The sequence below is a fragment of the Citrus sinensis genome, chromosome 7 (assembly GCF_022201045.2).
Source record: "Citrus sinensis cultivar Valencia sweet orange chromosome 7, DVS_A1.0, whole genome shotgun sequence".
Classification (NCBI taxonomy): Eukaryota; Viridiplantae; Streptophyta; class Magnoliopsida; order Sapindales; family Rutaceae; genus Citrus; species Citrus sinensis.
In genome coordinates, this window is record NC_068562.1 from 23,992,372 (window position 1) to 24,005,169 (window position 12,798).

The 12,798-nt window shown below is 30.2% G+C and overlaps 1 protein-coding gene across 1 annotated transcript; it reads right to left on the reverse strand.

Annotated features, from left to right (window-relative positions):
• Positions 1–1,379: 1,379 nt before the first annotated feature.
• On the reverse strand, positions 1,380–2,611 carry LOC102615061 (uncharacterized). The gene is made up of 2 exons (XM_015528767.3): positions 2,073–2,611; positions 1,380–1,652 (listed from the first exon to the last, which is right to left on the reverse strand). The coding sequence occupies exons 1-2, from the start codon at positions 2,517–2,519 to the stop codon at positions 1,539–1,541; spliced, it is 561 nt and encodes a 186-aa protein (XP_015384253.2). The 5' UTR covers positions 2,520–2,611; the 3' UTR covers positions 1,380–1,538.
• Between the last annotated feature and the right edge of the window lie 10,187 nt (positions 2,612–12,798).

Here is a 12,798-nt window from a genome sequence, read left to right on the forward strand (position 1 = left end):
GTCACCACTCAAAGATATAGACAATGAGAAATGGGTATATTGGAAGAAGGAATAGAATATCTTCCAAGTCTTTCTCTTACCGGTCTTACACTCTTTTCTCTTTCATATTATTTATTTATTACCGTGCCGCTCTCAATCTCTGACTTAAGTATCAAAAAATCTATACCCTTAATATCTCTTGTGACTCCTGATTCGAAATTGTCTTGCAAGATTCTAACCACCGAGCTCTTCGATCTCAATAATGGTAATTCTAAGGACATTAAGCTCTCTTATTATTCGTTCCCTAAGTAAAACAACTCTTTCTCAACTCTTCTAGTATGATCAAATTTTTGGTATATTGTTTAAAATGAACCAATCATTTGAGAATAAGACATGCAGCACTTATAGCTGATAATTAATTGCATAATGAAACTAAATTACTCATGCAAGTAAAGGCCAGAAAGGATTTTTTTGCAATTAAACAACATTAAATTGGTAATACTTGTTTACAATCTTTAAGGGAATTAAAAAACTTGATAAAAGGTTAGAGGTTTCGGCCATTCTGAAGAAATTTTGTTTGGATATATAAAAATAAAGTAAATGATAAGAACATAAATTTAACGGTAGCTAGTATCTGCGGCGACATAATCTCATGATTAATTTATTATCATCACCAATTATTCCTTGTAGCTTGATGAGTGATGACATAACGCTAATAAAGAGTTAGTTGGTGATTAGCATAGAAAAACTTATTGAAAAACCACAAAATTATTTCCAGCAAATTAAAACTAAACATTAAATAAAAATGAAGGTAGTAAATGTGTAAGAATGGTGAGTTATGTTTCATTAATTAGTACGTCTTGTACCCATGTCAAATACAAATCCGAAGATATGAGTAAAGCCATTAACCCGAAGTAATTGCATTTAACTTTCACTTTAGCAAGTAGCCCACAGCAAAGACAGACGCATTTATCATATAAACCAGCACATTTTGTCATTTGGCTTTTGGTCTATCGGTGGATTAGCACTCTCAATAATAGGCAGTACATTTCTTTTTCATATTATTAGTGAGAGTAAACTTATGAATTAATTTCGATAGATTTCCGCGTTATACTATAAAAGTATAAATACACATTTTTAACATTGCACTGAACCTCATATTGTCTTATATACGTAGATTGTAATCATTTGAGAAAAATACCACGCACATTTGTGTGGCTAATTAAAAACATCAACTCGGAGCCATTGGCCTTCGTGCTCTTTATCTATTTTTAAGAAAATATACATATCACTCTAATAGTGGGAGTAAATTTCAAAATTAGTTTTAGCAGATTTTGTGCCGTATTATAAGTATAATATATTTAGAGATTTTGATAGTTAGAAAAATAATAATAATCAAATAAGAAACTTAATCTCCAACTCAGGTTTTCATCAATTAAACAAACTGTAACATATATGCAAAGCTTCATTAAATAAAATTGACAACTCACATGGCCTTCACCAATCTAAAGCTACATATGGATCATCATATGGGTTCATTCTATAAAGAAAATGTTTCTCTAAACAGGAAGTTGCTCTTGGACAGCCGTCGCCTTCTGCTGAGGAGCATTCATCGCACTATTGGCTGCAAAATCCTCATTCAAATAAGACTTGCAAACGAAGTAGATAACCGTCTGGACCACAAGCCCAAAGAGAATCAGCAACAACAACAAAATGAAGCCGAAGATTCCAATTCCAATTCTAATTCCCCAATCAAGAGACAAGTCATCACGTACTACAAAGTTCTGAAATACGGCATCAATTGCAACTGAACATACACTAAACACAAGCAGCATGGCCACTGCAACACCAAACTTCCCCTTTACCAAGTTCTTGCTCTTTTTTATGGCTTTACTCCCATAAACATTTTGCTCCAAAACCGAAACAACGATACCCAAATGCCAAATTACAGTAATGTAAATAGAGCCAGCTAAGTATAAGATCAATATAACAACAGCAATAATAGTAGTAAAGCCTTTAAAAAGAAACCCCAAGATGAAAGCCAAGATTGCTCCAAGAACATACTCATACAGAAACACAATGCCAAAACTTACCAAGAATGTGCACAATACTTTCTTCCAAATCTTTGGTACTATGGCTATGGTTTTCTTGAATGTGACATCTTTGGCAGTGTAATTGCAGAAAACGGAGTAAGCAACAGTTGATGCACAAAGAAGAGAGAGGATTAAAATGGGAATAAAATAAGCAATTTGGGTTAAAACCCAATATGCTGCCCATTTAAAGGACTTCAAATTGGAGAACTTTAGGTTGGAATATTTGTAAATATTGAAATCTGTGGGCTCTAAAGAGTCTTTTTCTTCAAAGATTTTGGAAATGAGCAAATGGGATGTTATCATATTAGCTTGGAAGATTAAGGAGAGAGGGATTATGAATGCTAATGTGATTTGGGTGAAGAGTTTTTTATGTGAGAATATGAGCTTGAAGGTTTCTTTGAGGATGCCACAGAAGCCAAGAAGCTTCATTTCTTGGTTTGTGTCCATGACTTGAGAACTGAGATTAGAAACTTTTATCAAATAGAAAAGAGTGATGTAGATAGAAGTGATACGAGTGTAAGAATGAGATGTTAAGATATATAACAATATTTTTTTCAGCAAGTGCATCTTGGGATATTGTGTTATGGATGAGCAAAGAACGCCAGAGTGTATGGGACAGTGACATTGTTTTCTTCCAAGCAAGTCTCTGCTGTGAGGATTGACTCCAGTCAATACGCGCCATCAGTTAGCCAAAGTACAGACAACAATTAATGTGATAGATGTAACTTGCAATGGCCTATGAAGTGGTGGAGCTTCAAACTAAAGTAAAATGTTAGAATAGAAGTCGAGAATGTCTTGTTTAAGTTAAAATCTCATCGTCTGTGGATATATATATTTTACTACAACCTATAGATATATTTATAATATTCTTTAAAAACTCGTCAAGATAAGTTTAAAAATTTATTCCTATTAACAATATTAAAAAAAAATTATCTTTTTTTAGATTTTTATAACAAAGAGAAAGACCATCTTATTATTATTATTTTTAAAAAAAAATGAAAAAGAGCCCATGGGGCTCGAATATTATACCCAAATTCATCACAAAAATGAAAAATCTAATCAATTGACCAAGTCAAAATTAAGATACAAATTTAGTCGAAGGAAAGTTCAAGTGCTACACACAAGTTGCCCAATTGGCAATGACGGGACAAACAACCAGTGTCCACTACCTTCTTCCGCGTTAAAGGAGAACCAAACATATTCATTCCCCCTTCCATCCATCCACATCAAGCCAATTAATTAGATGCCAAGTTCTTTCTTTATTATTGTTATTATTTTATTTTTGAAATTTAAGAAACCAAGACACTCAAGCCCACTTGTGGTTTGTAGGTCACACGACACGGCTCACACCTCATTGTTGGTTAAACCTCAAACAAGATTTTGGTAGAAGTAGGGATGGCCAAAAAGTTTGAGCTGACCCAATCCATTTTTCCCGACTTTGGTTTAGGCCACCATATGAAGGCTTAGATAAAGACTTAAAGGGAAAAAGGTCTGGATTAGGTTTAAGTTCTTTATTTTTTTTAAAAAATAAATTTATAAATTAGATTAATAAATTAAAATTTAAAAATAATGAAAAAAGAAAAAAAGAAACTTTAAATTCTTAATTCATATATCAATAATGAATCAAAAACCGATAAAATCTTTTTTAAGTGTTAATTAATTAAGAAAGTGCTTGAATAAAAGAATCCAATATTAAAAAACTTAAATCTTTAAACTTTGATTTGCTTTATTTTCTTTATTTATAATTTTATTTTGAAATATTTATTTTCTTTTATTCATTATTAATTATAACAACTTGTTGATTATTCTATTTAATTTTAAGTTTACAATAATTTTTTTTAAAAATAAAAAATAAGTGAAAGCCAAGCCCAGCCTAAGTCTGCAATGGCCCGATCTTTATGCTTCCCCTCTAATAGGCTTGGGCCTGAACTTGAAAAAGCCCGACTGATTATTTCTAGTCTTTTTTTTAATAAATTTCTTCATTAACAGTGCGTTTACTTTTCAAATTAGGAAATTAGAATCTGGGATAGGAATCATTGATAGCTTTTACTTCACAAAATAGAGTCAAAAATCAGAATCAATATCGTGGGGCTCATCACAATTTGGGAATGGGGATTCGAAGATTAATTCACAAAGGAGCGCTTGGGAATGAGTCTTCGATTCCCAAGAATGACAATTCCCCCCCCCCCCCAAAAAAACTCAATTTGTCTCTAGTTATAATTAATTAATATAATAATCATTATTAATTAATATATTAATATATTATTATTATTATTATATTTGAAAAAATAATCAATATAATTAAAATATAAAATAATAATTACGAAAATAAGATATTAAGTACTTTTCAGTAATTTATTACAATCTAACCCATTTTAATTCCAATTCAAAAACACATTAATAGCAATTCAACTTATTTCGATTTTGATTCCTACAGTTTAAGTAAACAGCTTGCTCTAATTCTCATTCTCATTCTCATTCCATCATATTCTCATTCTTATCCATTCTAATTCCAACTGATTTCGAATCCAGTTTAGCAAACGCACTATAAGTGTATCTCATTATATGTGCCACATCAATATATTCAAGTGCTATATGTACATTATTATTATTGTTGTTGTTGTTGTTGTTGTTATTTTGGCTTTGACTGCCTATTTGTAAGAGAGAAAAAAGGGAATGAGTTACTAATACGCTCTCATCTCCATCAGCGAACTCTCGGTAAATTAAATGAGTAAATAAGTAAATAATTTATTTTTCTTAAACTTTTACAGCCTCCAATGGCCATGGCTACTGCAAAGAGAGTGCATCAATTATTTCAAAATAAAAAAACGTATATGAATTTAAAATTTGGATTCATGTGAAGATACTCTTTCTTAATCGTATCAAATTAAGGAGGCAAAAGTTTGAAAATTTTTAGCAAATCTTTTGTTAATTTATGGCACCATGTACTCTATACGAAATGAATTTAAGTATAATATGTAATAGTTAGTCACTTTGATTTGAAGAAGAATACAACGGTGAAGTATGAGATATGAATCAGATCGATTAAGTAAAAATTTGGTCATGTAAAGAGAGGAAAAAAAAAGTTTTAGTAACTGATGGGGAAAAATAGATAGAAATAAATCTCAACCACGCAACAATACTAGCCCAAATGTTATTAGATTCTCTAAATTTTTGGAAAAATTAGATTAGGAGAAGATCCGAAACTTCCTAAACTCCTTATTTGTATGCTATAATTTTGCCCTCCATTACAATAATATTTTAAATAAAAAAATCTAATTAAAGGGGTGGACATTCTTCTCTCTTTTTTTCTCTCTCTCCATGTCACTTTGATTCCAAGGTTGACTTGGCATCTAGCAAAGATAAATTTTCCAACCATATTTTTCTTTATTCTCTTTATATATATATATATATTTTTAGTAAATCATTTGTATTCTCATTTTAGTATATCATTTGGGTTGTATTTAATCTTTGCATGTGTCTCAATGCATTTCCCGACACCACATAAGTTATAAACGTTTTCATGATCTCAAGTTTGAAATTTTGGCATCAACGCTAATCATCTCAGAGTTTGTGTTGTTTCAAAATTTTAACTTGAAAATTTTATAGATCATATTTAGTTAAAAAAAATTATAATTATAATTTTATAAATATTTTTTACTTTTTTTAATATTATATTTCTATTTATCATAAAATATTGTAATCAATTATTTTTGGGAGAATTAAGTCAAAGGTTAAGATAATAAAAAAATGATGTGTGACCTTTTTTATTTTTTCTTAACATTGTGTACTGGCTATCAGGTATAGGGATGGCAAAATAACCCGAACCCGGATAATCCGGGCCGGGTTGAACCCGTACCGGAGTATAAAAAAATCCGGATCCGGAATGAATTTTAATAACCCGGATTAATCCGGGTCCGGTTCCGGGTTTGGGGTAACCCGTAAATCCGAAACCCGGACCCGAATTCATTTTTTTGTATTATTTTTATTAGTGAATATAAATAGAAACATTAAAAAAAAACCCTAAAAAATCATGATTCATTTTTTTCTAGCTTTCATTCTTTCTATTTTCCATCACAAATCGTGATTACATAAGAAAAAGTGAAAAACCCTAGCTATGCCGCGGCTGCCGCCTCCCGCTATCTCGCAGGCAAGTTAAACAACCATCGCCTGAGTTCGCCAACGTCGCAATGTCGGGTTCGCCGTCGTCGCAAGATCGGGTTCGCGGCGTTCGCCACTGTCAAAAGCTTGGGTTCCCCACCGTTGCAACTCGCAACTCGTGGTTCACCACCGTCACATGGTTGCAGCTGCAGTTCCTCTATTCATCATCATCAGCAGCAATCTTTTTTGAGTCGTGACAGGCTGACAGCACTGCAGTTCCTCTATTAGTTTGATTCACCACACACTTGCGTATTTGCAGTTTTATAATTAAATTATTTACAGTCATCATACTTTGCTCACTTTACTTACCATATATAATACTTGATTATTTCAATAATATCTCGCTTTAGTTGCATATTTAATACTTAATTAATTTCAAGACTCATATCATCATGTTTTTTGTTTCTTTTCAATGATGCTATCAAATGAAATGATCTGATAAAGCCTTGAGAAATGCCATGGGATTGGAGATGGTGGTTGTGGATTGACCACTTAACTGACTTTTTTTCCCTTTTTCCTCAAATTTGAAGCTTAGTAGCTAACCCACCGAAGAGAGAAAAATGGATGATTTTGTGTAACGCACCAAACCCAAGCCATAATATTCACCATTTGAATTGCTTTTTGGAGTTTGTTTTGGGTTATTGATCCGGGTTCAAAACCCGGAATCCGGGAACCCGGATTTTTCCGGGTTGAACCCGGCCCGGACCCGCCTGAGAAAAAGCCGGGTTTTAATCCGGGTCCAGGAACCAAAAAATAGTGTCCGGGTCTGGAACCGGGAAGGCTAAACTCGGACCCGGACCCGGATTTTGCCATCCCTAATTCAGGTATTGGTGCCGTGGTAAGAAATTCATATGGAAACTTTATGGCTGCAGCGATTCACAATAAACCTTTCAATATTTTTTTATGTAGGGCGGTTGTACAGTTGTGGAGGATGAATAGGATATCTTTACGGAGTTATTTTATATAATATACATTTTAAAGCTTGTTACAAGATGAATCTAACCCTATGTTGCTATATTAGAGTGCCCCCAAGGTTTGGTCAAAAATTCCCTTTTTTTCATGATTATTTTACAAATTTTAGTTATTTTTTTCTTTTTTTCATTACTTTTAGGATTTTTATTTCTTTTTAGATATCAGATTTGAGTGCATTTATTTTGTTTTCTTTATTTTAGTTAGTTAAATTTGATTATGTAATAATAATTAAGGTTTGCCTCTTTTGGTAAATTTACATTTTCTAAGATTAATAAAAAAGAATCTTAAAATTCTAGTTTTGTTATTCATACTTTTATTAATAATATTTGAAACTTTCATAAACTTGTGTTTCTTCTTTATATTTGATCAATCTTTATATTTTCGTTTTGTCAATCTTGAGCCTCATTATAGACTAAAATTAAAAGATTCCAATAAAAATTGTGTAGCTCTTTTGTGGCTTTTTTTTTTAACAGTTTAGTAAAACTTTTACATTAAAAAGATAAATAAAGGTACCGTCATAAACAATTGTATAAACTCCATTGTACAAATTGAGTTAGTAGCATGCTTGGCATGAATAGAGAGTAATAAAATCTTTCTTTTTGCCTTTTTTTTTAAATAAACTAGTAATTTTTCAAGTTTAATCAATTACATCTTCTCCCGTTTAATACTTTTTTTGTCAATCACGCCATTTTATCATTTTTCATGTTAAAATCTCTAATTTGAATGCTTTATCCTTATAAGACAAAAGGAATAAATTAATCATAAAATTTAAAGTTGGATTATTGGTACCCTTCTGAAATCCTCTTAAAACCACTTTTTCAATTATACTCCACTTATGGCCAGTTTGGTAATGCTGTAACTTTTAAAATAATTATTACTAGTTGTGCTGTAAAAATAATTAGATGTGAGGAAAATCAGTTAAACAATTGGTAAAATTAATTTTTAAAAGTGCTTTGAGTTTTAAAAGTAGTTGTATGTATTTAGTAAATTTTATTATTAATTGCTATAATAATATAAATAAGTGAATTGAATATAATGTCTAATAAAACTTATTTAAGCATTTGTTAATATTGTTGACCTATACGATCATACGGTCTTTGATTTTGATAATAATAAACCACGTGTCTGGGTAAAATAGAAAATGCATATATTTCATAATCTTACTAGCTATTAAAGGATAAAAATCGTTCATATGAGATCAAGTTCAAGGCACTCAATGGACAATGGTACAAAACTCATCAAGTCAAGGACAAGCGTCAAGGGTACTAGCTTAGATGATTTCTCTTATTACATTTCTTGTAAGACTAGTATAGTTGAATGTATGCATAATTAAGCATTTAAAAGGTTAGACTATTTTTCATGACATTTTAAATAAATAATTATTTTTCATAATATAAATGTTTTATACTTAAAGGAAAAATATTTTATGAAATTGGTTGTTTTTAAGTTTGTGGAGTAAATTAAAAAAATTTTGAAAACTTTGAAATCAACAAATATTGGTTGAAATTTTAGAAATGGTCCTATTTGAAAAGCTTGAATAAAGTTTTTGGGCTATAGTATAATTTCAAAAAGATTTAGGAAAACTATAATTTGAAAAAGTTAGCAATAAACCATTTCACTTTAGCGGCTTACCGTTTACGATTGGGCAAGTTTTGGTATTCAAACGGTAAACCACTAATTTCAAGCAGTAAATCATTTGAGTAAAATTTTCAAATTTAAACATAGCCAAATCAGTAAACGGCGAACCGTTTCATGGGAAGCGGTAAACTGATTGTGCTAGAAAGTTTATAATGGCTAGTTTCTCTGTTTAATAGCAAGTTTATAATGGCTAGTTTTCTCTACCACGGAAAAATATCGTATTCGTTTTCTCTACCCTTACCTCTTTAAAGTCTTATTGGGATTGAGATACTATAACTTTTAAAGTACAGTTGCTGTGGAGAAAAAACTGTATTTATGAAACAAAAGTTAATAATATGTAATAAGTATAAATTTTAAATAATAATTTTGACAAAATTATTAAAGATATAATAAATTTTTTATCATACAAATGAAAAATTATATCAACATAATTTTCATATTATAGCAGTTAGTGTTTATCAAACATTTTAGTTGTTCAACCTCAATCCCAAATGCACGCTAAATTTACTTGTTGTTAAAATTATTATTATTATTATTATTATTGGTTGTGTTAGTTCTTGATATTGAATTGTGGTGTTGTTATTGAAGAAATTTTTAAATCCTAATTCACCCCCCTCTTAGGTTGTCTAGCTAGAATTTCACACACACACACACACATGTATATGTGCGTGTGTGTACATATATACATATATATAAAGTTTTTTATTGTGTACATATAATAATTGATACCTAAAAAATATTTAATATTTTTATTTTTATTTTTATTTTGTTATCTTAATATAATTGACAATAATAATTATTTTTTAAAAGTTAATAACTTTTTTATTAATTAATAAGGGTAATTTTGGATTTTTACAATATATATGAAGATATATATGGAATTGTATTAAATATAAAAATGATTCTCAAAATCAGATTTTGAAAAAATACTCCTTTCTTACTTTCCAAAATCTATGTAGGATGTAGTAATTTTTACCAAAAGTGATTTAAAAAAAATTTTACCAAACACCAAAATTAACTTTTAACTTTTCAAAATCATTTTTGAGTCTCCTAAAAGTAATTCTAAACGGACCTTTGCTATCCAAAATACATATTTTCGAATAGACACCATTTTTTATTCATAAATTTTTGAATTTACAATGATTTTCTCACACTTTAAATTCTTTTGAGCTATTTTCATTTACATAGTCGATGTTTGTGGTTTTTGTTTGATTAGAACTCCATCTTTGAAAGTGATGTTAACAGCATCAACATTGAGTCTGGATCGTTTCTTTTTGTTGTGTATATTATTATTAATTGGTAAGTGATATAAAACTGCCTATTTTGTATGCAAAACTAAAATACTTAGGCTTCCAAGAAAGATTGGAAGGATCGCAATGGTCCCGCTTTAAATCTAACCTCCTTAGGCAATGTATATAGTCTTAGTGACAAAATATTTCTAGTGCACTTAAGCTTACTAATAAACTTCTTATGCACTTATCAAAATTTTGTAATAATAATAAAATTAAATTGAAATAGTAAAGATATAACATATAAATCAATACTATAAAATAATAAAAAAACCACTAACCTGAGGCCTATAAAGAAACAATGTCCTTAAAAATAGATTCATCAATTTCACGACGGTACTTGAATTATATTGACATTTACCTCCTAGGATACAAAGGATCCAAATAAAGTTGGTAGCAAATCCTCATTATTCTCGCGAACTTTAAACAAATATTTGAATTCTATTACACTTTAGTTTAAAGATAGAGAGTTACTTAAGAGAGAAGAGAAGAAAATCACTTGGATTTTGGTGTGTTTTGCAATTGAACATGGAAGCCAATATATATAGGTTTTAAGGGAGGGCATTAACCAGTTAAAATCCCTTGTTGGATTTTGTTTCAATTTTTCATACCAATGGGTGTCTTTGAGATCCAATTTCTCATTCAACTAAACATCAATTTGAGCGTTCTATGATTCATTGTGAAGAGCTCAAGGACGAGATTTCAAATCATCTATGCAAGTATATTTTTCAATATTTATCTTACTCGAAGTTGGCCTCAAAACAACCACTTTATTATAGTTTTTTCTAACACTTTTTTCATGTGGCCAAAATTAAATTTATCTCAGAAGATTTTACTAATATCATTGGAGATAATGTTACTGTTGATGGCTGATATATAGTAAAATTGAGTCTAAGTTTGGGTTTAATTTAAAGTTCTTAAAGTAAAATTATCATTTAAAATGAAAATAATCAATATGCAAAAGGAGAAGCTTTTTTTTTTTAAATACATATACTGTTAACATATATGTTTCCATAATATTGATTTTGATGATAACAAACAAGAAGGGGGAGCAATTTGTGGAATCATTCTTTAAATACATGAAATGTTTGTCATCATAAAAAAGGGAGAGATTGTTAACATATATATTTCTATAATGTTGATTTTGATGATAACAAACAAGATTAAGAATGATAAATCTTTTAAGCTCAAATTATTTTTTATACATTTTAAATAAATCATTATTTTTACATTATAAAGGTTTTATATTTAATGGAAAAATGATTTTATGAAATTGATTGTTTTTATTCTTTTTAAATAAATCATTATTTTCACATTATAAATGTTTCATATTTAATGGAAAAATGATTTTATGAAATTGGTTGTTTTTCAAAGTTTATGGTTTAATTGAAAGAATTTTGAGAATTTTGAAAACTTTGAAATAAACAAGTATTGCTTGAAATTTTGGAGAAGGATTTATTTGAAAAGTGTCATAGCATTTTGGGCTATACCATAATTTTAGAAAGTTTTGGGATTAACAAAGTATTACTTAAAAATTCTGAAATTAGACCTATTTACAAAATTTTTTAATATTTTGGGCCGTAATATAATTTTATAAAATTTTGGGGTCAAATTATAAATTTAAAAAATATTTCACTGTAACAGTTACTGTAGAAAACGGCGATCCGACATTTTGATAACGGCTCACCGACATCTAACAGAATTGAAGATTAGCCTCTAGATCTAAACGGCGATCCGACAATTTTGATAGCCGATATCAACCAGAACTGAAGGGTAGTCTCTGGACCTAAACAGCGAACCGACATGTGTGATAAACGGCTCACCGATATCAACTAGTAGCCTCTGGACCTAAACGGCGATCCGACATATAGTTAACGGCGATCCGACAATTTAAAAATCAGCCCCAATGGTCATATTGACCAATCAAACGGCGATCCAACATCTAGTTAGCGGCGATTCGACAGTGTGCAGAAAGTCAATAACGGCTAGTTTTCAGCTCCAACTATAAATAAGCCCAATCCAATTCAAACAAGGAGAATTCCAATGATCATCATTGAGCAAAATATTAAGAATACAACTTTCATTGAGCTTTAAATTCTTGTATTCATCTCATTCATTCACACATTGAGCTTTTACTTGTGATCAAACACAATGTGTGAGAGAGATTTATTTGTAATCTTTTTTGTAAAATCAAGTTAAAAGATTGTAAGTGTTGGGATACACTTGAGTTAAGAGATTGAGGATAATCTCTTGTTGTAAAGGTTCATTGACACCTTGGAAGTCAATTGTAAGCGTTTGAAGCCTTGGGAGGCTAGCTTAGTGAAATCCTCAAGTCCGGTGAGCTTGGAGGCGTGGACGTATGCGGAGATTGCTGAACCACATAAAAATCATTGTGTTTGTTTTCTCTTCCCTTACTTTTTTAATATTATGCATGATTGAATTTATTGTTTTTAATTTGATTAAAGTAATAGATTAAATTGTTGTGTGGTTTGCTTAGCTTAAATTTTAAAATCTCAATTCACCCCCCCTCTTGGGTTGCCTAGTTAGTATTTCATATACTTGAGTGAAGAGAGAGAATAAAATAAATGGGGTTAATTTGTCTTAAAATATAATCATAATAGAATAGGAGTTTTATAAGATTAATGAAAGAGTGCCAATAGTCCAAC